This window comes from Huiozyma naganishii, chromosome 9 (genome assembly GCF_000348985.1).
Source record: "Huiozyma naganishii CBS 8797 chromosome 9, complete genome".
Taxonomy (NCBI): domain Eukaryota; kingdom Fungi; phylum Ascomycota; class Saccharomycetes; order Saccharomycetales; family Saccharomycetaceae; genus Huiozyma; species Huiozyma naganishii.
The window spans coordinates 265,031-292,977 of NC_035930.1; the positions used below are offsets into that span (position 1 = coordinate 265,031).

At 46.0% G+C, this 27,947-nt stretch overlaps 12 protein-coding genes across 12 annotated transcripts; 7 read left to right on the plus strand and 5 right to left on the minus strand.

The window, feature by feature from the left end:
• Positions 1-199: 199 nt before the first annotated feature.
• IRC20 (E3 ubiquitin-protein ligase IRC20) lies at positions 200-4,681 on the plus strand (the record flags this gene model as incomplete). The annotated part of the gene is made up of 1 exon (XM_022609814.1): positions 200-4,681. One exon carries the CDS (start codon positions 200-202, stop codon positions 4,679-4,681), a length of 4,482 nt encoding a protein of 1,493 aa, XP_022466172.1.
• Positions 4,682-4,778: 97 nt separating this feature from the next.
• On the minus strand, positions 4,779-5,249 carry APS1 (Aps1p; the record flags this gene model as incomplete). The annotated part of the gene is made up of 1 exon (XM_022609815.1): positions 4,779-5,249. The coding sequence occupies one exon, from the start codon at positions 5,247-5,249 to the stop codon at positions 4,779-4,781; it is 471 nt and encodes a 156-aa protein (XP_022466173.1).
• A 342-nt stretch (positions 5,250-5,591) lies between these two features.
• Positions 5,592-6,488, minus strand: DPH5 (diphthine synthase; the record flags this gene model as incomplete). The annotated part of the gene is made up of 1 exon (XM_022609816.1): positions 5,592-6,488. One exon carries the CDS (start codon positions 6,486-6,488, stop codon positions 5,592-5,594), a length of 897 nt encoding a protein of 298 aa, XP_022466174.1.
• A 262-nt stretch (positions 6,489-6,750) lies between these two features.
• Positions 6,751-8,547, plus strand: TAG1 (Tag1p; the record flags this gene model as incomplete). The annotated part of the gene is made up of 1 exon (XM_022609817.1): positions 6,751-8,547. The coding sequence occupies one exon, from the start codon at positions 6,751-6,753 to the stop codon at positions 8,545-8,547; it is 1,797 nt and encodes a 598-aa protein (XP_022466175.1).
• A 305-nt stretch (positions 8,548-8,852) lies between these two features.
• On the plus strand, positions 8,853-10,553 carry CQD2 (Cqd2p; the record flags this gene model as incomplete). The annotated part of the gene is made up of 1 exon (XM_022609818.1): positions 8,853-10,553. One exon carries the CDS (start codon positions 8,853-8,855, stop codon positions 10,551-10,553), a length of 1,701 nt encoding a protein of 566 aa, XP_022466176.1.
• Positions 10,554-10,656: 103 nt separating this feature from the next.
• NDL1 (Ndl1p) lies at positions 10,657-11,217 on the minus strand (the record flags this gene model as incomplete). Its single annotated transcript, XM_022609820.1, has 1 exon — positions 10,657-11,217. The coding sequence occupies one exon, from the start codon at positions 11,215-11,217 to the stop codon at positions 10,657-10,659; it is 561 nt and encodes a 186-aa protein (XP_022466177.1).
• A 189-nt stretch (positions 11,218-11,406) lies between these two features.
• KNAG0I01440 (uncharacterized protein) lies at positions 11,407-11,937 on the minus strand (the record flags this gene model as incomplete). The annotated part of the gene is made up of 1 exon (XM_022609821.1): positions 11,407-11,937. One exon carries the CDS (start codon positions 11,935-11,937, stop codon positions 11,407-11,409), a length of 531 nt encoding a protein of 176 aa, XP_022466178.1.
• A 545-nt stretch (positions 11,938-12,482) lies between these two features.
• On the plus strand, positions 12,483-16,913 carry HAP1 (Hap1p; the record flags this gene model as incomplete). The annotated part of the gene is made up of 1 exon (XM_022609822.1): positions 12,483-16,913. One exon carries the CDS (start codon positions 12,483-12,485, stop codon positions 16,911-16,913), a length of 4,431 nt encoding a protein of 1,476 aa, XP_022466179.1.
• Positions 16,914-17,818: 905 nt separating this feature from the next.
• On the plus strand, positions 17,819-19,927 carry GSY2 (glycogen (starch) synthase GSY2; the record flags this gene model as incomplete). The annotated part of the gene is made up of 1 exon (XM_022609823.1): positions 17,819-19,927. One exon carries the CDS (start codon positions 17,819-17,821, stop codon positions 19,925-19,927), a length of 2,109 nt encoding a protein of 702 aa, XP_022466180.1.
• A 2,775-nt stretch (positions 19,928-22,702) lies between these two features.
• On the plus strand, positions 22,703-24,025 carry CMK2 (calmodulin-dependent protein kinase CMK2; the record flags this gene model as incomplete). The annotated part of the gene is made up of 1 exon (XM_022609824.1): positions 22,703-24,025. One exon carries the CDS (start codon positions 22,703-22,705, stop codon positions 24,023-24,025), a length of 1,323 nt encoding a protein of 440 aa, XP_022466181.1.
• Positions 24,026-24,212: 187 nt separating this feature from the next.
• Positions 24,213-26,414, minus strand: ESC8 (Esc8p; the record flags this gene model as incomplete). The annotated part of the gene is made up of 1 exon (XM_022609825.1): positions 24,213-26,414. One exon carries the CDS (start codon positions 26,412-26,414, stop codon positions 24,213-24,215), a length of 2,202 nt encoding a protein of 733 aa, XP_022466182.1.
• A 236-nt stretch (positions 26,415-26,650) lies between these two features.
• On the plus strand, positions 26,651-27,946 carry TLG2 (t-SNARE syntaxin TLG2; the record flags this gene model as incomplete). Its single annotated transcript, XM_022609826.1, has 1 exon — positions 26,651-27,946. One exon carries the CDS (start codon positions 26,651-26,653, stop codon positions 27,944-27,946), a length of 1,296 nt encoding a protein of 431 aa, XP_022466183.1.
• Between the last annotated feature and the right edge of the window lies 1 nt (position 27,947).

A 27,947-nucleotide genomic window follows, 5' to 3' on the forward strand; every position in this document is an offset into this window, starting at 1 on the left:
GGGACGTGGAGTGGCGTGGCAGGTGTGTGTGTGTGTCGTGTGCAGTGACCGTTTCCCCTTTAGGGCATCTGAGACGTGCAGATCGTAGACGGTTTTTGGAAGTATGTGAGTGAAGTCGCTGGAACCTGGGAGAAGTGCTCATCGGTGATTTTGCAAGCGTCAGGGATCACGCCGTGGCTCTTAGTGGGCTCAGTACACTATGTTGAGATTCATAAGTGTGGATATACCGTCTGGGGACGTTGAGTTTGCGGTGGGTTTGTCCGAACTGCACTCTCGCGGTGTTGATGCTGGCACAGACGTTCAGAACAAAATTGTCTCGCCGAAACGGCGTCTGCACTTGGTGTCGTTCCAGATTTGCGTCGGTACTTTAAAACAGGCGGTGGATGTGGACGGTGTGCCCGTGTCGTTGTTTCTTGACGCGGGTCGCACGCTACAAGTGTTTATTCACGATGACTTGTTTTGTAAAATTGATCTGGACAATGAGCTGGTAGGAGATGATGTGGCGATGTACCTGCTGGAACTGGCCACTTGGCACTCTTTACAGAATAAATTGAGAGCACAGTTGACCCGAGAGGAACCTCCACGCAAGAGAGTGAGACTCGATGACTCCACTACGAAAGAACAACAGAGACAACTCCGACAGTTGCAAAGGAAATGTAAAGATTTGGAATTGACAAATATACGGCTGCAATACCAGGGAACCGCACAGGGTACGTTCATTATATCGTTTGACGTTTCCCTCATTTTCAAGGAAAACCAATGCAATAAGTTTTCCGTGGAGACAAACAGGTTTTTGGATCTTTTGAGCTCGACGCACACGCACTACCTCCTGGAAAGTCACGAGGCAAATTCCAACTTTATACAAAGACTTTTTTTGGAACAGACAGTGAAACATACAAATGACATTCTAAGGGATAAGCTCTTACCGGGGGATACAGTGACAAACTTGAATCTAAAGCTACTGACATTCCAGAGGAGGAGTGTCCAATGGCTGCTCGACAAGGAACGCTCAGCATATAAGATAGATAAACCGGGGCAGGACAGTATTGACAAAGACACAATACTGACTTTTCTTAATGATAGAATTTGCTATGGGTATGAGTTGCTGGACTCGTCAGTCGAAGAAAATGCCATGTATTGGAACAGATTCACAAATTTCTGCTTACCTTACAAATATGCACTGGGTGTATTTGAAGATTTCCATGAGAGGGGGACTCTTCGAGTCGGTGCGAAGGGGTTGCTATCAGAGGAGATGGGTCTGGGCAAGACAATCGAAGTTTTGGCATTGGTTTTGTTAAACCGTCGCCACTTGAAGAACCAAACGGGTAAAACTTATCAAAACAGAGAAAGAAAAGTAATTCACCAGACTAAGACAACTTTACTCATCTGTCCAAACGCGCTTCTCAAACAATGGGTCAACGAGATCGAAACACATACAACACAGGGATCGCTTTCCGTGTTCCATTACCTTGGGTATAACGACGTTATTGAAAGATTTGGTACCTCGAATATCACAGAGATAATCGTTAAGTTATCCCAGTACGATATCATCATCACAACATACAACGTTATCAACTTAGAACTTCACTACGCTCAGTACAACGCAAATATAAGGTCGAGAAGAAACCAGTACACTACTCCCAAGTACGATTACTCCTCCCCGCTGTCATTGATGGAATTTTGGAGAATTGTACTGGACGAGGTCCAAATGCTGAAAAGTGACAACACACAGATTGCCAAGTGTACCAGTCTATTGAGTAGGATCCATACATGGGGGGTCTCTGGTACCCCTGTGCAAACGGTGCGTGACATACAAACCATCTTTTCGTACTTGAAAATTCAGCCGTTTGCGGAACTGAACGACATTATTATGAAATTGGATATGAGTTTGAGGAAAAGAAGTCCATCTTCAGAGATATTACGTAACGGCGTTCGATTCTCATTGCAGAAACTCATGTCAATTTTTTTAAAATATGACATCTGCATCAGACATACTAAAAATGACGTCGCTCATCAAATCCACCTACCAAAGCAAACCAACTACATCATCCCTCTTGAATTTAACCCCATTGAATGGGATAATTACTTGAATTTATGGAACGATTTCATTGCTGATTCCCATTTTGGTCCCAATGGGGAAAACGAAACCAATTTGTCATCCATACAGCTAAATCAATGGTTGGTAAGGTTGCGCTACCTGTGTTGCCATGCGATTATTCCCGAAAATATCGCTGATATGTTTGCATCCAAACATGGCAAGTCATTGAGAAAGAACCGCAAACTGAACGATATGTCAAAAGAAGATGAGCAGAAATCTGCCGTTAAAAACATTGACGATGTTTTAAAATTGATGCAAGTAGATGCTATGGATACCTTGAACTCGTTGTACAGGGAGAATGTCCAGCTACAGATTAAATCTGCACAAGTCACAATGGAACTAGACCACGATCCTGAAGCGGGGATAGCTTTGCTGTGTAAAGTGATCACCGGGATAATGAGAGATTTGGAGAATAAGTTCCAAATAGCTGATGTGTTTTCGTTGGATAATGAGAAATCCAGTAATGTTAAAGTGCGGCCATATTTTGACTTGTTACACCAGAGTTATTTTTTTATCGGGACTGGGTACTATTTCTTAGGTTCTAAGAAGCTGGAATTGGTCGACGAGGAAAATGAAAAGATCAAACTTTTGGAAAATGGCTCGCCATTAAAGGAGTACGCAGAGGTTTACACACCAATGGAAATGGCACAGATTGAGAAAAACCAACAAGCGGAAAAAAAGAATTATGATATTGCTGAGAAGTTGAGAAAGAAAATGCTGTTGGAAAGGTCAGAGGTAGTCACGGAAACTACTAATGAAACCAGAGAGCTTTTTGATAAGGATGAATCTGGGAAATACTCCACAACCCTCGACATTATTGAGTTTGACGGAGCAAATGACTGGTCTGCAAACCACTTAGTAGCTACTGTGTTTAAAGCGTTGAGGCACATGATTCAATTGTTGAATAAGCAGGCTGAGCAGTTCAATGAGCTTACCAGCAACCTCTCGGAACTTCTTTACAAGCCAATTACGGGGGAATATGATGAAGAAAATGAAGATGCCAAAGCAGAAGAGTATTCCAACTCTTTAGATGACCAGGACAAAATCTTTGCCATCTTTCACTGTTTAGAAGAGCTCTTGAAAAATCGTGCCTTTGCCATTCAATCTGAAGACGAAAAAATAAAAATCAATGCCAAAAATGCCATAGTGGTGGATCCAACATATTCTCCATATCATCAAGATTTGATCAAAAGTTTGATTTTGGTGGATAACGGGACTTCACTGAAATCCATTTTCTATGATTTGCGCAATTCCAAGATTGTCGTTTCGTCTTCGAAAAACAACACCAAGGATTTAACGGAAAGTTTTGAGGACTATTTATTGGGTTATTCCGAAGAGATTCCCAGGATGATGCGGGAGATGACAAGTGTCAAAGAGAGCTTGAAGCGATTCAACCACATTTATAATGCCAAAGTGGAATATTTTGGACAATTGCAAAGGATTTCCGATTCGTTGGTATCCCTGCTTCAATTAGAACCCACAAAACTAAACTCCGTCTTGAGGTCCTTAAAAAGCAATAAACGTTACGATCACAATTTGAAGAGGATCAACCAGATCGAATCGAGAATAAAATATTTGACGAATTTATCGAATTTGAACAAGGCGATTGAAAGTGAGAAAGTATTTAATTGCTCTATTTGTTTGGGGATTATTCATCATGGATCGATCATGAAATGTGGCCATTTCTTTTGCAGGGATTGTATCCATAGCTGGCTGAAAAATCAGAGAACTTGTCCGATCTGTAAAAGAGAGGCGACCTCTACCGAGTTATACAACTTCAAATTTAAAAACCACGATAACATTGACGTACCTGGCCCAAATATAAATTCGAAAGCTGCAACTGTGATTACTCCTCCGTCCTCCACCGAGGAAAAGGAGTCTGCACGAGGGAAGATCGCAGGGACAGACACTCGCGAAGATCAGGATCTTTTGTTTGCTGACAGATACGTGCGATTCCCGCAAATGGAGGATGTGTCCAGAATCAACATAAAGGAGAGTTTTGGTGCTAAGCTAGACTTCATGGTTAAGTTGATTCTTTTTTTGAAATTGCAAAGCGAGACAAGCGATAAAGCCCCGCCTCAGATTCTGATCTACTCGCAAAACTTTGAATTCTTGAAAATCATCAGCAAGATCTTGCATTTGAACCACATAAGTTATCTTTCGTGTCTCGCCAATTCCAAGTCTATCAGCGCGACCATTGACAAGTTTAAAACAAATAACAAGATAACTTGTTTGCTACTCAATGTAAGAGCGTTGGGTGCTGGTTTGAACCTGCTCAATGCCAAATACATCTTTCTACTAGACCCAATTATTAGCCATAACGAGGAACTGCAGGCAATGAGCAGAAACAATAGAATAGGGCAGGACTCAGAAACTTACGTCATGAACTTCATGATTAGAGATTCTGTAGAGGAGAGCATATTCAAGTACAAGTGTGTTTTAGACGAAACAAGGAAGCAGAGGGCGAGGAATGATGTTTCTGATGCTGATGAAGACGAAGACGGGGACTCGTTCGAGATCAGCGAAAATGCCACCGAAGTAGTCTCCGAGAAGCATCTGTGGCGTTGTTTCTTTCAAAAGTAACATACAAATATATCTTGCACTGGGTATTCTGTAGTTTTCTATGTACTCCTATGTATATATCAAGGACAATGACTGACGCGTGCACTCTCCACTACTACTAACTCAACACTTTTTCCAGTTTATCGTTATCGTCCATGCCATCCATAGTTTGAACGGCATACAACACTTCCTTCTTGCTGGATTCTGCCAGGGAGCCATCGCACATCACCATTTCGTTGAGGATGTCGTACGCCTTGGCAAAGTTGAAGATAATGTCCAGCTCGCAAACGTTCCCAAAGTAAACGTCCATCGTTTCCACATATCTGTGCACCAAGTCAAGGCACAACAGTTCGTTGTCCACGTTGGGCGTGATCCCAATTATAAAATACAAGCTCGCGTATCGCCTGTAGATGACCTTGTGGTCTGAATAGTCTAAAATGTTGCACATCTTCGGCTTTCTCCCCAGTATCAGCGGTGTTAGATCATTTATAATCTTCGTCTTCGCCTTCTCCGTCAGTGGCTGGTACCACTTCATCAACCGCACCTTCCCCTGTCTAGACACCAATAAAAGATACTTAATATGCGACATAGTTGGTGTTCCTGAAAGTCCCTGACCAAAAGAAAGGTCCAGTCGAGTCCAATGGAAGAAACCTTTATTAAGAGCTTCTTCAATAATTTGAACTAATCGATTTGGCAGCTGTGGGGATATGGAGTCACGTGACGGATTGGGACCAGCGATGAGCAGTACTGGATATGGTCAACTGCGACCCGCCAGTGGTCGAGCAGGGTGTTCGTCCCGCATGAGTCTCGTGTGCAAGATCGCTACATTTATGTGCTGTTTTGTCGGCTTGTCCGTGTTGGTTTAGCAACATTTTATTTACTATACAAAGCGGAACGATGAGGCATGACAGCTACCGGATCTATGTCCGGTTTAGTCGTCAGTCTCCACTGGCGGGGTCCATGGAGCCGGCTTGAAAAATTCCTGGTCTGCAATGACATCCTGTCTGAATTTCTCCTTATTGTCTGCAAATTCCAACAGATACTCGACCTCCAAGTCGTGGCACTGTCTGCCCAAAATGACGAGGGAGTGTAGCGGTTCCCCGGAGTCGTACTGCGACAATTCCTCAATGGTCCCCGCTTTGAAGGACTGGGCCGCGGAACCCAGTCTGCTGATGGCGACAGCTGGTGTCGCTGGCGTGTACGCCTTGGTGCCTCTAGTTTCCTCGATCTCCAGCAGCTGTTCGCAGCATTGGGATATGGACATGTACCGCGGTGGTTCGTATATCAACCTACCGCGGGCCATGTTCTCTATGCTTTGTTCCTTGACCTTGATGTCAAGCAGGACCAGTGTGTGGAGACCGATCTTGCGGTTCTCCATAATCTTGTCGTACCAGGAGTCCGGCCTCCAATTTTCAGTGAAGAACACCATCGAGATCGTCTGCCCAAAAGTATACAACTGCAACCCACACGATCCCACGGCGTTCATTACAGACGCATTGTGGACCACTTCTACTGGGATGCCGCTTTTCTTCGCTCTCAAGACCAGATCAGTGTGCGTGGTGGCCCCGAACGGGTCGCCAACCACCAGAAAAGCGACGTCCTCCTTCTTCGCATCCCTCAAGATATCGTCAGACCCGGTTTCCACCAGCTCTCTATCGGCCAAAATGATCGGTTTCCCATAATACTCCTCCAATTCCTCCAACGACGCAGCCATCAGTATGGAGGTGTAGTGTTCCAGGTACACACGCTGGCAGTTCCGCACGGCCTCGAGCCCGCGGACCGTGATATCACTCTTGTACGAAAGGCCCAACCCGATTAAATACAGCATCGTGGCCAAATTTTGCAATGAACGACCAGTGAATTCAGCTTATGCGTCTGGCAAACGATCTTTCTTCCAGCGACAGAGTCATCGATGAGGTGTCAATCCTTTTAAACAAAAATTTTTCAGATATGAACAAAATTTACATATAATGATGAGGGAGAAAGAAGAGGGGTGTTTGCTGCAATACACCTCTTTGAAGTCTGAGCACCAGAGAGAGACGGTGTTAAATATGAACCAGGACAGTGATGAGAGTGACCATGTGAGGGACATGGAGACGCATCCGTTGCTGTCTCCCAGCAACTCGAACGAAGTTCAACAGGGGTCCTTCGCCCAGGGTGTTGCTACCAGGAAGAAGAGAGGTTCGAAGTATTGGCCCTTCTGGCTGGGCATATTTACAGGTCTGTGCACTATATTAGTGGTTGTGGGTGTGTCGTTTTCACTCCAAAGCAGGATCCCGAGCGAGAAGGCTCTGCAGTCGAACGTTGTCGAGATCACGAATGTCGATATTGAGAAGGTTACGCTGGATGGGTGGAGGGTCCCAGGTAAAGAGGGTTTGGACACCGAGGGAGGTAAGTTCTTGCAGATAAGCGCCAGGGTGAACGTATTCTTGAACTACGACGCTTTGAACGAGAGCAAAGTGCAAATGACTTTTGAGCAACAGAAATGGTTCAAATGGACCAGCGAGAACACAGTCAGGACGCTGTGCATTGATGTCAACAACGCTACGACGTTTGGCAGGAAGCCAGACGGGAAGGACGATGTGTTAGCAGGTGTCTACATCCAACACCCGGTGTGTATCGATCTACACAATGGGACCGTCACCAGCTTAAACGTCACGATTCTGGTTGAGCCACACATGAAGAACGTTCTCAAGATAATCAAAAAAATCTGGAAACAAGATTACCAAGACTTGAACTTGTGGTCCACACTGGATATTTCGCTGTCGAAAAATGTCGGGAGTCTTGGGTATCTACATTTATTCAGGTTGCCCAACATCAAGATCAACTGGAACGACATCATAGACTGGGACAAACTTAGTAATCGGTTACAATATTTTCGAGACCAAATTGAAAACGATATTAACGTCAGCAATATCAGAATGGTCGATACGGAAAAGGGATTCGATGTTAGGATGGGGGTCGACCCCATGGAAAACCCGCTTTGGCATTTTTTAGATGATTTCTCGTGGTTGGAGATTCCCCAGGCTGTAATTCCTCCTCTTAGTTGGGTTTATAAAGTAGCCGATTGTTTCGGCGATTTCTCCATAAACCTCACTCACCTGTTAACTCACAGCAGTGCAGTAGACATTGGCGCAAAGAAGATTAGCCCTTCCATGTCAAACTCATTGACTGGACCCTTGCCCGACGATTTTCTGTATCAAGTTTGCTGGTCAGACGAAGAAAACACGGTGACACCCCTCACAAAAGTTTTGAATTCGTTGTTTAACTCTTCTAACTATCTGACCGTGGAGGCGAAAGCAGAGATTTCCAACAGCAAACCAACCACGAGCGATGAAACTGCTTTAATTCCCAGCGATATTTTGAGCTCTATTTTGGAAGATGTCTCTTACTTCCCCGTCAAACAAAACGTTACTTTTAACATGAGCAGCTTGATTGATGAATTCTTCATAGATGGCATGAGTCTACGTTGGAGCAACGGCAGAGTGTCATTAGGCGGGACACTCGTTGGGATTTTCGACCTATCCTTCTACGAGACAAATGAGGAAAGAATACATATCACCCACATAAAGGGGAATATGGAACTGTATCATAACGATAGACACTTCATCACTGTGCCTATGAAAGTTTGGAGTAATGCAACTTCCAATATAATGCATGACGAGGACAATAAAAACGCAACAATGCTAGAGTTGACTTTCGATATCGACGATGAATTTGTCCAAGTTACTAACCGCATGGAATTGACTAAGTGTTTCAACGAGATATTTTTTTCAGGTGAAACCTTGATCACATTTTCCAACGATCTGGATATCGTTGTAGAAAGCTTTCTAGGAGACATAGTAGTTACAGGGCTTAAAACTGAGGGCGAGACTGTTGTCCACTGATCTCAATATTCTTTTTTTTCCCATTTTGTTTTGTAATGCAGAGCCATCATTTTTGCTAGGGGTCCATAAGGTTTTATTGGATCTAACTAAGACTCACACAGCTGTTTCTAAAAAAAATACCATATCTATACATCTTTACACACATACATATACGTATTTATCTATTCATTATATTCCTGTTCCACTGTACGTTTTGGTATTTTAAAGTCACTTGGAATTAATTAAACTTTCACGAACCTTCACGAATAAGGTGCAGTGGTGTGGAGCAACCAAAACTTGATTGTTTGGACAGCACTATCTCGGCCATGCACAGATATATGATCCAAAGCACACTACGCCAATTTGGGGCGCATAGGTTTGCATCCACTTTGAGACCAGTCGCCAAAGAATCAGTTAAGAAGGGATACAAAACGCGGTATATTGTAGTGGGAAGTCTTGCTGTGTGTACTGTCCTTTACAATACGAATGACACCGTTCATGATTCTACAAGGCATTTGATTCTAACGATGCGGAGGGTTGGGGTGGTTTCGATAGCAACAACAAGGTGCTTTTACCACTACAAACGGATTTTGGGGAAGACGTATAAGGATAAGGAGGTGAGGAATATAGAACTGAGCCGGTGTCACAAAAAGTGTGCCCTAATTACACTACATGCGTTGCAATCCAACGGGGGCATATTTATTAAGTTGGGGCAGCACATTGGTGCGCTGACGTACTTACTACCAAGCGAATGGACACAAACTATGGTCCCCTTACAAGACCAATGTCCCGAATCAACATTGGAGGATATTCAAGAAATGATCGCTGAGGATATGGGAAGCCAGTTTGCTGAACTGTTTGAGGATGTTAACCCTAAGCCAATAGGTGTCGCGTCCTTGGCGCAGGTTTATGTTGGGAAACTGAGAGCAACTGGTCAAGAAGTGGCAATCAAGTGTCAGCACCCTTCATTGAAGGAGTTTGTCCCATTGGATGTTTTATTGACGCGAACTGTATTTGAGATGCTTGATATTGTATTCCCGGAATACCCGCTGACATGGTTGGGTGATGAATTGCAGTCTTCAATTTATGAGGAGTTAGACTTTACCAAAGAAGCAGAAAATGCTGTGGCGACGGCAAAATATTTCGACAAGTTTACAGGCCTAACAGCATTACGAATTCCAAAGGTGATACAGGCCAATAACAGAGTACTGATTATGGAATACATCGCAGGGAAACGATTGGATGATTTGGATTACTTAAAGCAGAACCGTATTTCACCCTCCGAAGTCTCGTCATGCCTTTCTCACATTTTCAATAACATGATTTTTACTCCAAATGTGGGACTTCATTGTGATCCTCATGGTGGTAACCTAGCGATACGATCCATCAAACCGACGAAATTGAACAAGCACAATTTTGAGATCATATTATTTGATCATGGATTATATAGGCACCCTACTACCCAGACCAGGAGGGACTACGCGAAATTCTGGCTGGCAATGCTGGATCATGATCAGGAAAAAATGGTACTCTATGCCAATAAATTTGCCAACGTCACAGAAGATCAGTTCCCACTCTTTGCAGCTGCGATCAGTGGTCGGAGCATAGATGTGGCGTTGAATTACGATATAACGAAAAGAAGAACGAACGAGGAGATTAGTCAGATGACCAGCCGTCTCTTACAGGGCCATTTCTTAGCTGACATCATGCGTATATTATCGCGGGTTCCACGTATTGTGTTGCTAATTTTGAAAACTAATGATCTCACACGATACCTTGATGAGTGTCTGCATAACCCGCTGGGTCCTGAACGGACGTTTTTGATTATGACTCAATATTGTGCAAAGACAGTATTTGACGAGGATGTGGAAGAGATTGACAACTTATACACTAAATGGTCGTTCAAGTGGTGTTGGCATTATCTTTTAGTGTGGTCATCTTACGAACGCAGGAAAAACCAGTTGGTGCTGTACGACACCATATTTTGGTGGAGACAGAAAGTGAACAAGTTTTTAAAGTTGATATAATACAGTGCAAGCACTGTCATGTATTATAGAATGTTGTTTCGTATTAATCCTGTACATATTAGAATACTATTGTTTGTTATCCCCCCCCCCCCACCCTCTACGGTTATACAGTTAGAGTGGATTTTTTCCTTGGAGAGTTAGATGTGGTCGTTACTACAAAAGACGACGATACCTCAGAGTACGGGATATGCATGTTACTGGAAGCAGTAGCACCAATTGGTGACTTTGTAGATACTACTAACGAGGGTCCCCTCATTGACACTTTCAAAGAGTCTACGGTCGGCATTGTGCTATTTTTCTCCTTGGAAACACTCCCTCGTCTATCCAACCCCCTTCTTTGTTTATCACAATAGTCTTGTAAATCATGTACTTCATGCTCGAGGAGTACATTCCGCTCAAGCAGTTTATCATTCTGCGAGTTCGAATCAATCAGCTTACTAGACAGGAGAGAGTTTTCGTTCTCTAGATCGTCCACTTTTATCTCCAGCTCAATCATCCGTCTTTTCTGCGTATCCCTCTCATCGTTCAAAGTATTTATATCATTCTGCAAGCCTTGGATGACATGCTCCATCTCATTTTCGTACTCTCGACTAACGGCGTTAATTTCCTCTAATTGGCTTTGCAACGATCTAATTAGACTCAATGCTGCCGGCAAATCCATCATCCCCTCGAGTGTGCACGTTATACGTATTCCTGGGAACCGTAACAACCAATCTGCAATTCCTCACCTCCCCTCCAGCCAAAGTATTCACCCGTGGTGCCCGTCTCTTCCCAGTTTATGTTCCAAATCGGTGGAAAATGTGGCACACTATTACCTAAAAGGGTAATATGATCACAATGAAGCCAGTTGTCGTCAGCTTGCAAGGTGATGCCAGAGTTCACAGCGGGTTGGCAGTCCCAGGCACTGGTACATCAGATCGTCCTGTATGGTCTCATTAACTACATGAACAAGAGGCATTCTGTAGATTACGGTCCCACCGATGCTATAACTCGAGTCATTATCCTCTAAGGCACGATCTGTAGGTGTAATTTCTGGCAATTTGCGTACGCTGAGGAAACTGGCGGTCTCAAAGAGCGGTTTTGTATTCCTCGGCAGACCGCCCGTTGTAGTATCCTCCATCTTCAATATCTGAAAGAAATTTTCGACTTGTACAAAAGTGCCAGAATCTTGAACAACAACTGGCGCTATCCGGGTCATCTCTCTGTGGGGCCCGACCACAACGTGTACACCGTCCCCATTCTCCCTGGACCATTTTCTATCTTGTCTCATGTCCCAAAACCGTCGTTTCAACCGTCTCTTTTGCCGGTACACCCTGACACATGTCAATTCGAACCATCTGTACTGAAACATGGCGTACACAGTGTCCCTAACGGACTGCAGCATCGCAACCCAACTAGCAAACCAACCAAGAAAAAATCTTCAAAGCAGTGAAAATAAATTGCTCTCAATTCTGAACTCATTAAATTCAAACCAGTTCCTGGGATTGCGGAACACCTTGTCCAATGCACTGGAAAAGGTACCTCTTTTGTGTCACCTTGCGAAACAAATCGAGACACATCACTTTCCACGAAACTCGTTTGCGGAATTTACCCGGCCACGTCGTATCTGAAAAAAAATTAAAAAAAACTGTTGATGTTGAATTTGTTCTCTAGAAGCTTCCTTACTTAAGAGCGCAATCGAGGGTTCATCGCGAACTTGGACAACAGATCTTAACCGCGCAAGCTCTGCAATTTTATATTCCGGGAGGGCGCTAGTGTGGTACACGGGGTTTTCTTCTCTTTTTTCCCGGTTTTTTTTGTGTTTTGCTAACAATCTTGCTGTCCACTCATTATAAATCCGTCGTATTTTGTTCTCATTAGAGAAAGAAGAGATCGGGAGAAGAGTATACGGCATTGCAGAACAAACAAAATAGCAAGAACAGTGTACAGATGGCAGGATTATCTGTTCAAGATATGGGGTCGAACATGATTCCGGAGACTGATGGTGGCAGTAATGGTGGATCGATGAGCAACAGTAGTTTTGGGAGTGGTTTCAACGGTGATGGGAAAGTAAAAAGAAAGAGAAATAGAATTCCGCTGAGCTGTACCATTTGCAGGAAGAGGAAAGTTAAATGTGACAAGACGCGTCCACACTGTAACCAGTGTACAAAGACCGGTGTGGCCCACTTGTGCCACTATATGGAGCAGTCGTGGGCGGAAGAAGCCGAGAAGGAACTGTCCAAGGACATGGAATTGAAAAACTTGAAGGAACGGGTCAGGTATTTGGAACGAAGTCTGTCCAAAGTACACGCATCCACGTCGAACTCAACAAGTAACACACCGGATAACGCCGGAATCGGCTCTGTTGGTGCACCAAGCCCGGCGACTAATACCACTTTGCATACTCCGATAGACGATAAACGTAGTAGCAATATGATGAGCACGAGTAGTCTTGTCAACGATGACACGGGGGCAGATGAGAACACGGGTGTCGTTCTATTATCTGGGGAGGACAAATATGAGGAGGACGAACTGGATTTGACTAAACAGTTCGATATGTTACACATTAAAAATAACGGTACCATCCACTTGGGTGCGACGCATTGGCTGGCTATTATGAAGGGTGACCCTTACTTGAAGCTTCTTTGGGGCCACATCTTCCAAATTAGAGAAAAGGTAAATGAATGGTACTCCCAGAGGTTGCTACTACAAAAATACAATAGGAAAAAGAGACACCACCATACGGCCAACGGCCCAAGTAGATGCCCTGTTGTACACGTACCTATCGAAGGTGCTGAAAGTAAGCCAACACTCAAGGAACCGGTCCCTTACGCACGTCGTGCCGCTATCAACCAATATCTTCCACCACTTCCAGCTGGCGACATAAACAAATGTCCCGTTGTCGGTCACATGGTTTTGCCAGCAAATAAAGAACCTGGATCTCCTTTATACAAAGTGGAACCAGAGAATATACCAGCGCCGGCACCTCATCCACTACCACCATCCTCTGGAGATGCGGTTAGAAGATGTCCAGTGACAGGTCAAGTGGCAGACGATTCGATAAAAAGTAGTCCCGCGCCTCCCGCTGCACTCAACTCAGATGAAACTAATTCGAAAACGTCCATAAAGATATCACCTCAGGCGGCAAATGCAAAGGTGAGAAATGTGGAAAAGTTGCCCTCATTTAAGAAACTGACCAATGCGAAGTTTGGGACGGGGGCGGACCAAAAGAATCTCATCTCTGAGTACAACAGGAAGTTGGAGTTGGATGCACTTTCAAACGAGGAAATTATAGAGAAAGTCACAAAACTTCTGCCTCCAAGACCCATCATTTTCCAATTCATCAACAAATTTTTCAAACACATATACCCAATCATACCAGTCATTGACGAACAAAACTTCAAGAACCATGTCGAGGAGATTCTGTCCTGCAAGATGGAAAACGCAGAGAACACGAGCACGGCGCCACTGAGCCTGAAAGTTAGCAAGGGGTCCGACTATTGCTACTTGGGTATCATGGCGATTATACTGAGATTGACTTGGTTGTCGTTGCCGGGAAACAGATGTGAGATGGACCTCGGCGCCTTTGATGGGAACTCAGGCAGCGCATTCAATGCGAATAGTCCAGCCTCCCCTGCATCTGTATCTTCGATCACGTCTACGAGCTCTTCTGCAAACATTAAAGAAGATACACTACTACTCAACTATGAGACACCAGCAGAAGCTCTGGAACTAATTAAGGACTACTTGATTAAGTTCGACAAGATCTCTTCGATATCAAACAACAATATCAATCTGACTACCATTCAGTTCGCCGTGTTTTACAAGATATACATGAGTAATTCACCAACTGAAGGGTTTGTCAACCCAAAGGTTACTATTCACAGTATCTCAGACTCAAATGCACACGATAACGAATCGAACCAAATTCTTCTATCGTCGATTATACAAATGGCATTCAGTTGTGGTCTGCACAGAGATCCAGATAATTTCCCACAACTGAACGTCGTCTCGACATATCATAACAATTCCGCTAATGGAACTGCCTTGGACGGCAACAACTCTGCTCAAAATGCAGAGATGAAGAATACATCAGAGTCTAAAATGAAGGAGAATCAAGTTACAACAGAGAGATTCAAGCACACGTGGCGTAAAATATGGTACTACATCGTGCATCTCGATGTACAACAGTCACTAGCGCTGGGGTCGCCGAGATTACTAAGGAATCTGAAAGACTTCAGTGACACAAAATTGCCCTCATCCTCGAAGATCGATTATGTGCGCGATATCAAAGAACTGATCATCATCAAAAACTATACGCTATTCTGGCAAATTGATTTGGTAATTATTGCCATTTTGAATCACATACTCAATGTTAACGTGGCCAAAAATGTTAGGAAGTGTGAACTGGATGCCCTTATTGACTCCCTAAAACAATTAACGTACGGTAATGAATCAATTAATGACGTCCTGAAGAACTTAGTCAACAAAGGTTTATTGTCGACCTCAGAAGGCCCTGTAAGCTACCAAGACTACTCTGATGAAACATATGGGCTCCCCAGTCTGGAAGAGATTTTGTCCAGAGAGGCAGTGACTGCACCCCCATCGATGAATAACACTCCAATGTCTACTACAGTGCATGATATACACACGCCTAACGGGAGCAGTAGCCAGAATCACCACTCAAGCTCCGATAAGAGGTTTGAACTACCCCATGAAGCGACAACTAAGGCTCTCTTTTTCACAAAACATCTGACTCTACGAATGTTGTTGTATCTGTTAAACTACATTTTGTTCACACACTACGAGCCAAAGGGGTCTACAGACTCTGGAACGATCGGTTTAACGAAACACTACGCTCAAGAGGCTTTGACATATGCCCTGGATGGGTACAGAAACTGCCTGATTTTTTTCAGTAATGTGAGAAAGAGTCCCAACAACATGTCTACCATCTTTGATTATGTGAACGTCTTGCTTTCCCCAGGATGTCTAGATATCGGTCACCGTGCTCTGCAGTTCTTGGTGTGTTTAACACTGAGGGCCAAATGTGGTCCAATCGGCAACATGAACCAGAACCTGTTTACCGCTGGTGGTGAGGATTCTGACAACGACACCATATCAAACCCAGATAGTAACAACGCTACCAATCCGGTGCTTGCTCAAGGTAATTTGGCCGATCTCAACCCGAATATTATCAACGACATCAATCTGGAAAGCGTCACGGATGCGCAATTAAGCGATAATCTAGTAGCGCGTATGGAGCTGTTTCAGCAACTGACGAGCCAAATTGCAGTGAAGTTTCCATACGCCAACCGTACCTCTAGATCAACAGGGTTCTTTATCACGCTCTTGGGGGGCAAAGTATCGAAAAAGGATGGGGATGGGTCTGTTGGAGTTATGAAACACCCCAAAATATCAGGGTTCTTCAAGAATGTGCCGTCTCTTGTCTTGTCAGGTGATAATGACCAGTTGTCGAGATGTCCTGTTTTCCAAGATGCCCTCGGATTTATGTCTCCCAGGACGCCGTCAACTCCACAGGCAACGCAGTTACCTCCATTCAAATCATCGTACAAGCCAATCACGTACACGAATAGTAACATCCGTAAGATGGAGTTGAAGAAGGAGCAACAGGATGAAAAGAGACGGAAGCTGAATGTTCCATCGCCTTTGACGAACCCAAATGTCATGACTGGCAGCAACAATTCGAACATCATCCCACCCTTGCCTATTATAAACTCTGTCAACAACTTTACTGATAACATGAGTGCCCCCAATGGTTTCTACGATGGGAATATGAACGTTCCAATGCCGCAATACAGGGCGAACGATGCGCTAAGATCTGGGGCACCGAGAGTAAATGGTCCACCATCCGCTGGTATTGGGTCCGCCACAGTAACGCCAATGAGAGTGCCCACACCGTTGTCGATGCCGCTACCCCCTATCGAGCCTTCGTCGGGCGTTTCTAATATGGTGGATGCGAATGGTAACCCGGTGGTGCCACCGTTTATGAACAACACTGCTGCTGGCGGCCTCAACTCCTTAAACGTTGGTACCGGTGCGGGCAACCACAACGGTGGTGGGCTGAACGAGCTGTTCGACCCTACGAATGTGATGCAAGCGATTACCCAGTTCAACCCGCTGCTTGAGATGAACAACTTCGCGGGCGGGCTCATGAACATGAGCGATTTTGGGGGCAATGACAGCTACACGAACAGCAGTGCTCCAAGCTCCAACGTGAACTCGAACGCGTCGCGCACCCCAAGCATGATGCCGGGACAGGACACGAACTACAACGGTGCCCCGAACGCAGACTTGGATTTCTTCATCCCCAAGATCGAAGACGGTTTTACCGAGCTACAGGACTTTACCATTTGGGATTGAAACGGCCGGGCACATGGTATTCTTGCGCTTCCGGAAGAACTAACCGCCCTATATAAAATTGTATCAATTAGTGTGTTTAAGACAGTTCTTATACGTTTCCCCAGAAGAGAATGCAGTGCGGGAGTCTAGTTACCTACCTGCAGGGAGACATTCCTTAGCATCACCAAACAACAGTGCCCCCAGGTATGTGGCGCTAGGATGTCGAGAAACTCCTGACCACACTCAGAGGGCGCCAACTTCCTCGAACTTGGCGCAAATCCGTGGGGCGGTCACCTCATTAGAACTGCCTAACCCCTTTTACATAGTGATACCATGGGAAGTGGATGAGTTGATGGGAGAAAGTTCCATACACCGCACAGAGCAAGGAACTGTTGCCAGCGGGATTCTCTCCGTTCGGCATCCGTGGCGAATCTGTCACAGGTAAGCAGAGAGAGTTCTGCTGCGATCAGCAACCGCGAGGGAAGCAAATCCTCAGACCTGGGGCTGTTGTTCTCCCCGTTTCGGACAGTTGTTGCCAAAAAGAGATCACGACTGGGACTACTGTTGCAAGTTCACTTCTCACGGCAACGGGCGCAGAAGCAGGTCCCTCCCCCCACACGACTACGGGCTTGCTTGCGTGTGACTATATCGCACTACCAACTGTATCTCTGCTGCGCGGGAGAGAGACTTCTACGCATGGCGTTGCACGTCTGCTGAAACTGCATAGGACAAAAGGGTCAAAAATGTTCATCCCCCTTCATATATAAGTGCAGACAGGTTCACGGTAGTATGTCCTGTCTCTCTGTGTGCGTTGGTGTTTCCCGCGGTTCTTCCCAAACGGTGTTACCAGCTTACAGAGCAATTCTTTTTAACCGTTGGCTCTTTCTGTTGCAACAGTTTGGCTGCTAGGGGATTTTGAGGGTTCAATGGTCCGTGATATCCAGAACAATGTGCTCTTTGAAGTAGCGACCGAGGTGTGTAACAAAGTAGGCGGCATCTACTCCGTCTTGAAATCGAAGGCGCCCGTCACAGTGGCCCAGTACAAGGACAGGTACCATGCAGTGGGTCTTTTGAACAAAGAGACGTACCAGAATGAAGTGGATTTACTGGACTGGGAGGCCGACGACACTTTCCCAAAGGAATTGAGGCCCGTTCAGCAGACGCTGAGGTCCATGCGTTCCCGTGGCGTTAACTTTGTGTACGGGAGATGGCTTGTCGAGGGGGCCCCAAGGGTGATACTGTTTGATCTTGGGTCCGTCGTGCAGTTCCTGAACGAATGGAAGAGCGACCTGTGGTCCCTCGTAGGGATCCCATCGCCAGAGAACGATTTGGAGACAAACGATGCTATTCTGTTCGGGTACGTCGTTGCGTGGTTTCTAGGTGAATTGGCGCATGTTGACCAAACACACGCCATCATCGCACACTTCCATGAATGGCTCGCCGGTGTCGCTCTGCCCTTGTGTCGGAAGAGAAGAATTGACGTCGTGACCATCTTTACCACTCATGCTACACTGCTTGGGAGGTACCTGTGTGCTTCCGGTGACATTGACTTCTACAACAACCTTTCGAATTTCGATGTCGACCACGAGGCGGGCAAGAGGGGAATTTACCACAGGTACTGTATCGAGAGTGCTGCGGCAAATTCCGCGGACGTGTTTACCACAGTGTCCCAGATTACGGCGTTGGAGGCAGAGCATCTGTTGAAAAGGAAACCAGACGGGATCTTGCCCAACGGTATCAACGTGGTAAAGTTCCAGGCAGTCCACGAGTTCCAGAACCTACACGCTGTTAAGAAGGAAAAGATCAACGACTTTGTAAGGGGCCACTTCCACGGAGCCTTCGATTTCGACCTGGATAACACGCTGTACTTCTTCATTGCGGGGAGATACGAGTTCAAGAATAAGGGGGCCGACATATTCATCGAGGCACTGGCCAGATTGAACTACAGACTGCAAGTGATGGGGTCCAAGACCACCGTGGTCGCCTTTATCATTATGCCGGCGAAGACCAATTCGTTCACTGTGGAGGCTCTTAAGAGTCAAGCGGTTGTCAAATCATTGGAAAACACCGTTTCTGAAGTTACAAAATCCATTGGTCAGAGACTTTTCGACCACGCCATGCGGTTCCCTCATAACAACACCAACACGGAATTACCGGTGGATTTGGACGCATTGCTTACTCAGTCGGATAAGGTATCCTTGAAGAGAAGGGTCTTGGGCCTGCGTAGGTCTTCCAACGAGCTGCCCGCGATTGTCACCCACAACATGGTGGATGACGCTAACGATAAAGTTCTGAATAAGATCAGACAAGTGGGGCTGTTCAACCACTCCTACGATCCTGTCAAGATTATCTTCCACCCAGAGTTCTTGAACTCCAGTAACCCAATTTTAAGTCTGGACTACGACGAGTTTGTTCGCGGTTGCCATTTGGGTGTGTTCCCATCCTACTACGAACCATGGGGTTACACTCCAGCTGAATGTACAGTGATGGGTGTCCCATCCATCACCACCAATCTGTCCGGATTTGGTGCTTACATGGAGGATCTGATCGAGGTGGACCAAGCAAAGGACTACGGGATCTATATTGTGGACAGGAGATTCAGAGCGCCAAACGACTCCATTGAACAATTGGTTGATTTTATGCTAGAGTTCTGCAAGAAGACGAGAAGACAGCGGATCAACCAAAGAAACAGAACGGAGAGACTATCCGACTTGCTCGACTGGAAGAGAATGGGGCTAGAATACGTCAAGGCTAGGCAACTGGCACTAAGAAGGGCTTATCCAGATTTATTCAAAGAGCTCGTGGGCGAGGAACTGAACCCAACAAATATGGACAGCATGGCAGGTGGGCAGAAGTTCAAAGTAACAAGACCACTGAGCGTCCCTGGGTCCCCCAGTGGAGCAACTGTCAACAGTACCGTGTATATGACACCGGGAGACCTTGGTACTTTACAGGACGCTAACAACATCGACGACTACTTCAACTTGAACGTTGACGGTGCAGTGGAAGACGATTTGGACAACGACGGCGAGTAAAAATGCAAGGCAGGTCACCTTTATTTACATTTACAATATATTCCACCCATTTCACTCTTTAATCTGTACAGTACAAGTAATATAACCTTTAAGAGCAGCTTTGAGGGGATATTTGCGGGGGACGTTCATCGATATTTGCAATGGTATGTCGCTTATCGGTGCGCCAATAAACCTTTTGCAAAAAAATAACCTATGGTATGATGTCACCACATGGTCGTGCTACTTTGTGATACCGGTCATCGCTGATGTTGAGTACGGTGGGTCCATTTGGTGCAGTTCATGCTTAACTATGTGCCATAGTTAAGAAATATCGTTAGGAAGAGCGGCTATTCGTGTATGTGATGTACTGGTGTAATATGTGGTTTTGTGCATCTTTGTGTCAATCTTTCCCATCTATTCTACACTAAATCCTTGGATTGTAAAAGGGTTTCTGGGGTTCCGTTCCATTGATCATTCTCGTTCACCACTTTTGTCGTTCTAGTTGTCGGGTTTGGTTTAATACGTTTCTCAGTACACCAGCCACCCATTTCCTATCATGCATTTTTTATCTCTTTGGTGTTAAGGGTGGCACAACAATTCCGGCTGCGAATACTCGCTCTAGGTCTATCCTCTGCTTCGTATGCCATTTTCTATCGGACGTTGAACATTGCGGAGAGGCGGGCTTTCTTTCGATCCTGCGTCTTCTCTCTCAACTAGCTGCTCCAGTTATGTTTCCAATACCGTCAGACCATTGATTCACGCACTCCACGCGTTTGGTTCTGCTCTGGTACGTTCCCTGCAAGTTTTACCCTCGGGCCATCGATCCTCGCGTCATCAACGCTTTATGGTCCCAACATGGTATCTTCCCAAAGTATATACCGGTCTCCCAGTCTTTGGTTGCTAGTTGGCGATTTTCCGGTCCGTTCCTTTGAGGTGCTGACTTCTGGGCCTTCCCAGGACCAGCTTTGTGTTTGTGATCCCTGTTGTGTTTCCCCATCCATTGTTCTCTTCTGCGGTTTCTGCCTTTAACAGATTATCATTTCCATGTGGACTAAGAGCCTGAGATAGTCATGACATCTCTTGCTCTACATCCGCCGGCGGGTGTAGTGTGCTTAGCACGCATGGCAAATGATAATTCGGCTTCTGTGCTTGATTCTCAAGGCTGAGGACTGTGTTCTTTGGGGCTGTGCACAATACGGATCCCATTTCCCAAAGCTGGGTCTGGGACGGTTCTGGTTGCTGGTTCTTCCGAGTACCGCAGACCCTCGGTGTCGCACACAAGGGCACTCCCAGCTTTTCAACCTTCGACCCTATCGTCAATGCGCATCCTAACCTGTGCTGAACTCCACGGCTCCAAATGCCTGTGCACACTAGGAATGCTGCTATGTATCCCAAACCCAGTCTGCTTGACCGTTACACCAAGTATCTTCAGACTAAATGGCCACGAGCCACCGGCCATTTTGGGTGCTCGGTTTAGCTTGTAGCTGGCCACTACTCGCTTTGCCGTTCACCCCGCTCTCCTGGTTTGGCAAACATGGCGTAATGGAACCCTATATATCTTAGCTCCCGCCTTTCCACTCCGAGGACCCACATTCGCTGTGCCTGAACTTCACACCGGGGCACTTCAGAATACCTCATGGTTGTTCGCGGTCGCTACACTTGGGACTTGTGGTGGTGGTTGTTTTAATTCTGTTGCACAACTCCATGTTGGTTTGGACAATGAATCAAGGTTGGTCCGTAGCGGCACATGACAATTGGTGCCTTCCGAACAGTCTTCTTTTGCATTTGTTTCTTCCTACGGTAGTAATGGTTTCTCTCTATTCCATCTTCCTACTGTCGTGTTAAGTGGTTGCTTCTTCTCTTTTCCACTTTGACCTAAAACACGCTTCTTCCATATTCCTATCACATCACAGATATGATCTATTGCGGTATGCTTTTAAAGTTGGTGGTGATTGTTTCATTGAAAGACCTGTTGAACTCCAAAGGTTAATCCCACTAACAGGGTGGTCAGGTATTGGCGGCATTGATTCCTAAAGCAAGACAGACGATGGCTCGACTGCGGGGTGTTCCTACCTTGGGGGGTAGGGCCAGCACTCCGCACAAAGCAGTGACACATCTGATCGAGAACTCATGTACACTTTTCTTTCAGATACTGTTTAAAGGTCGCCACGTCATAAGCTCTTCACCTTGGTCCTGCTGCTGGTGCTGGTTGGGGGACCGCGACCACCCCAGGCACTAAAGTCAACGCAACTCCGGATTGTTCCTTTCTCTAACAAAGTACTATATCTATCTATCTAGATTTGTGTATTCCCATATGCTTCAATATTTCGAGGTGGTTCTTATGGAAGTTGATCGTTATAAATTGTACCATAGAACGGTAGTAGCAGTGCACATGTTGGAACACTTTTCATCGCGCAATCCTGTCTTCATTTACACACGATCGACGTTATAGAAGAGGCACTCGTTGCAGGAGAAGTGTAAATTACGGTAAAGACGAGAAACAAATCGTGCAACGGTGCTTGAACTTGTAAAACAGTGATGACGACTCTCTTCAATCCACGGGCTCTTCCGAGTGGAATCCTGATTTCATCTTGACCTTTAGCCGCACGTCGCGAAAAGCCCCTTTTCTATAACTTCACGTATATATAAAAGAGTTTGCAATGTTGAGGATGCGAGGAACAGCTCCATTTGGGGTTTGGTCTGTGGATGCAGACTGTTTGGTGAGCGTGATCCGTGGAGTCAGTATATCAGGAACCACACACACACACACACACAGAAGATCAATATTGGAAAGAGATGCCGGCTAGTATAGTGTCGAAGGATCTGGCTGAACCAGAGAGCATAAAGGGCCATAAGGTCTCGAAACTGCTACGCAAACTGTCTGGTCAGCCACCCTCATATGTCAATAGAGCGGACTATGAGTTTGGGAAGACCATGGGTGCAGGGACTTTTGGTGTAGTTAGAAAGGCGACTAAAATCTCCACGGGCGAGGAGGTTGCCGTGAAGATCATACTGAAGAAGGCCCTTGAGGGGAACGATATCCAGTTGCAGATGCTATACGATGAATTGGCAATCTTGCAACAGCTTAAGCACCCTAACATTGTGGAGTTCAAGGCATGGTTTGAGTCCAAGGACAAGATCTATATCGTCACGCAGTTGGCTACCGGTGGTGAGTTGTTTGATACCATTTTAAAGAGGGGGAAATTCACCGAGTTGGACGCTGTAGATATCGTGGTACAGATCTTGAAGGCTGTGGAGTACATACACTCCCAGAACGTCGTGCACAGGGATCTGAAGCCCGAGAATATCCTATACGTTGACGAATCAGAAAAATCGCAGATCGTCATTGCAGATTTCGGTATTGCAAAGAGACTGGAAGGCGAGGGAGATCTCATTTTCAAAGCAGCAGGATCCCTGGGTTATGTGGCCCCCGAGGTTTTGTTGAATAGTGGACACGGAAAACCATGTGATATATGGTCCGTAGGTATCATTGCATACACTTTGCTGTGCGGGTACTCCCCATTTGTTGCAGAGGATGTGGACGGTTTCTTGGACGAGATAGTTGAAAATGAGGAACCAATTGCGTTCCACTCACCTTACTGGGATGAAATTAGTAACGAGGCAAAACAGTTTATTCTGAGGGCGGTGACAATTGACCCTTTCCAGAGACCAACTGCCACCGAATTGTTGAAAGACCCATGGATCACCTCGAAGGGCTTCAAGGGCGCTGAAAGGAATATCTTACCTGACGTGAAGAAGGGCTTCAGCTTGCGGAAGAAGCTGCGTGACGCTGTGGAACTGGTGATGATTAACAACAGAATTAGACAATTGAAGAATTTATATTCCTCACCGGACAGTGAGTCGGACTCGGACTTGGAGGAGGCACCTATGGTTTCGTTAGAAAGTCTGACGCAGTCGTTGAACGATCTCAGGGTGAACTCCCACAAAAAGTTGGTTAAGATGACGCAGGACCAAAAAAGATTACAGTCCACTTTGACGCAGGATATGTTTTCGATGATCGTGAAAACTGCCAGTAAGAATAAAAAATTCCTCAAGGGTTTAGATCCTATGTCCTCGTCTTCGAAGGAGTCGTCTTCTGAGAAAGGCAAAAAGAAATAACTCTTCTCGAGCTCGTTTTCTAATGTTGTCGTTGTTGACACTTTTTTCCATCTAGAAGGTCAACACAATATACAGAAATTATGTTAGTGTCCTAAAATACGTTAGGTAAAAATTTACATGCTTCCTTAACTACAGGGAAATGGCACATTCCCAGCAGAAGAAAAGGCGGAACGCAGGAGATTAAAGATCATCTTCTAGAGGAGCTTCTTTTGCCATTCCTTGTCAAACGGTGGCCATTGTGGTTACCATTGGAGGCCAGATCAGCAGGGATATCCAAATACTTCTTTTCTCTCTTTTTAATCTCCTCCTTTAAGTATTCTTCCTCCGCTTCTCCCTCAGATTCGACTGCTCCAACATCAAAGTCAATATCTTCCTTCTCCTCCGGGTATTCCTCTATGGGCTCCTCGTCTATCTGGTCCTCGAATATATCTTCCTCTCCATCTTCATCTTCGGTATATGCAAATGATTTTAGTTTACTGCGCGTCCTTGTTGGCTTGATGCCGTCGTACAGTTTGATTATTTCCTCCAACTCACGAAATATATTACAAACATTCGAGAGGTAGTTCTTCAACGACACTATATTCTGCCTTGCCGTTTCATTCTTGGGCTTCTTCAGAATTTTGGTAAGCTTTTTTGTATCATCATTCGCACCTTCGTCCGCATCTATGCTTTGGATCAAACTGTCGAGTCTTTCGATGAATTCCAGCAAAGTTTCTGAACTATCCGAGACTCTGAACCAGTATGGCATCCTCTCTGAAGCCTCCTCAAAATAGTTAGACAGTTCACTCGGACTATCGTGGAAGAGCAGCACAAACTGGTCGCTCACGTGGCCGTAAAACTTGGAGTACAGGGTTTGCATGTCTATTTTGTTCCCCTTGTAGTCTTCAAACAGTTTGAGCAGATGCCTCAAGTCGACAAATGCGTTTAGAAGGTTGGCCTCGTGTGTTGGAGAGTGGAGACGTGGCAGGTAGAACTCACCGACCCCCTGTATTCTACCAACAAAAAAGTCCTGTAACCGAGCGAAGTACACTTCATCCGTGTAAGGGTTGTTTAACGGATTGTCCTGGACAAATCCCTCAAACAGTAAAACCCATTTGTCGTACAGTGACATGATCACCGCGGTTTTCTCCTTGCCGTCGTCGTCTTTGTCGTCGGGCACCTGTCTCAAAACATCCTTCACTGTCTTCAAAACGGCTAGCTGGGCGTGGAACTCTGGTTTCAAAGACCGCTTCCTCTTCACTGCATTCCTCTGCTTCCTCTCCATGTGGAATTGGATTTGTTCACACAGGTTTTTGAATGAGTTGACACTCTCGTCAACCCCGTTTAGCAGGTACCGTGTGACATAATGACTGTCGTTCGACAGTCCTATGTCCTTCTTGGTATGTGTGACCCTGTATATTTCATCATGGATCGGTTGCGTCTGTGTCATGATGTACGTAGCAAGACTCGATATCATCATCAGTCTATCTGCTGGCTCTAGGGCCAGTAGTCCGATTTTATCCAGAGTGGGTGTGAAAACGGGGATGTATTCCAAGTAGCGCCATTCCTTGGGGACCCCCCATTCAAAGATGCTCTTCCTCAATTTTGTGACGTTAGTTTTGAACCTTACTTTGATGCTCATGTAGTGGCTGAAGCTTGAGTGCACGTTTTTGTCGAAGAGGATCTTCATGAGGCAGTAGAACAGGTAATTCATTCTATCTTGGGCCTGTTTCGTCTTCTTGACGTCTGCCGTGGCCATGACCAGTTCCAACCCGATTTCGAAGTCCTGGAACGATAAAGTCAGGAGATCCTCGTGGAAGTAAGCGGAAAACTTATTCATGAAGGACATAACTTTGACGATATCCCCAGCGTACTGGGCGGGCGTCAGTATGTCCCTGTAACAGTCAGACCATGCGGCAAACAGTTTATTCTCGTCTGCACTTCGCAGTTTCATCTCCAGGGGCACCGCAGAGGACCAATTGCGCGTGTACAGTTCTTTGTCGTTGATCTTAGACATAAGCACACTGGCCAAGTTACCCTTCGCCCGCGGCTGTGCATCTGCCGCCTGTATCTCAGTCGGCTGAACATCGCCCGCGGAAGTAGCGGCAGAGCTATATTTGCTCGTGAACTTGATTCTCTTCGGCAGTCTTTCCTCTTCTGCCTCGGGAGCGGCAGCGTCCTCGACGATTTCATCGTAGACAACTTTATCCGCGGATTCCCTGATACGAGTGGACCGCCGCAAGCTCCGCACACCACTCGCAAAATCGTCCACGGTCATCTGTCCACCCCGCTTCCGCGCAGGTTTCTGCTCGCCGCTAGCTTTGACTTCCATCTCACGCTTCTCGGAGTCACCATCGGGCCTATCCTCACTGTGATCCGCCCGTTCGACCTCTCTTTCGGCAGCGCTCATTCTTCCCAGCCTACACAGACAAACACAGAGCTTAGCACCCACTGCTGAAACACTGGGACCATCCGAGTCGCATCCATCAGTGACGTTGAACAGTTGGAAGAGTTCGTTTCTGATATCGAGAGCTGCCGCGACACGTGACATCCAGCGTTGATTTAAAAGAAGCTCTGACGGCGACGCTATAGACCCCAGAACCCAGGTTATACGGGTCTCAAAGGGTGCCTGTGTGAGTGCTAGTGATGTTCAGGGACAGGACGAATCTGTACAAGTCGTACCGGCGTACTTATCCGCGGTCGAACGAGCTGACCAGTGCGTCGGACCCGTTTTTGGATGCTGGGGCGGATGACGTGGATGCGGAGCTGGAGGATATTGAGTTGGGTAGTTATGCTGGGGAGTCCGGGTCTGCTGGTGACTCTGCGGCAGTGTATGCCCGGAATTCGCTTCCCCCACTGTTTGTGGATATCGCTGGGGACATTGATGGGTATTTGCACGAGGTGAACGACAGCACGGAGCAATTGATGAAGTTGTACCGGAAGAATGCGCTGCCCGGGTTTGAGGATAAGACACACGACGAGAGGTTGATTGAGGACCTCAGTTTTAAAGCGCTGCAGCTGTTCCAGAAATGTCACAACATTATCAAGAAGTTGGAGCGGATCTACGAAACACAGTACTTGGAGGGCCGACACCTTAATAGGGCAGAGCTGATTATTTTGCAGAATATGACGAAGAGGTACGCGCAGAAAATCCAGTGGGAGAGCAACAAGTTTAGGGTCTTGCAGAACAATTACCTGAAGTTCCTGAACAAAGACGATTTGAAGCCCATCTTCCCGAAGGGGAACGAAGACTCGGCAAGGTTACTTCTCGAGGAGGAGGAGCGAGTGGGTGCATCTGCGATGCAAGATGACATCGAGGAGTATTCAAAGCAGACGTTGCAGAAACAGGTCCACAAGGCTCAAAGCAGCGACCAGCAGTTTCTGGAGGAGCGCGATGAGGAGATCGCACAGTTGGCTCGCGGTGTCTTCGAAGTAAGCACAATTTTTAGAGAAATGCAGGACCTGATTATCAACCAGGGCACAATCGTGGACCGTATTGACTACAACCTGGAGAATACGGCAATCAGTCTGCGGGAGGCCGATAAACAACTCAATAGCGCGACACACTACCAGAAGAGAACGCAGAAATGTAAAATAATACTGTTATTGGCCCTTTGCGTGGTCGCTTTGTTCTGTTTTGTGATGTTGAAACCACATTCGAAAACAAGTGTGGAATATAGAACCGCGCCGACTGATCCGAAGCCCGTAGCTGAGTACGGCGGAGACTCCGGTACGGGCCAGGGCAACAAAAATAATGGCAATACCAATAACAATCAGAATCAAAATAATCACAACAATCAGAATCAGAATAACCACAACAATCAGAATAATCACAACGACGGCAACATTGAAGTAAGCGATGGGGATGTCCGGGAAATCATAGTGGCAGAGGCGCACGAAATAACGAAGAGGAAGTTGATAATACAAAACTATTTGATATAAG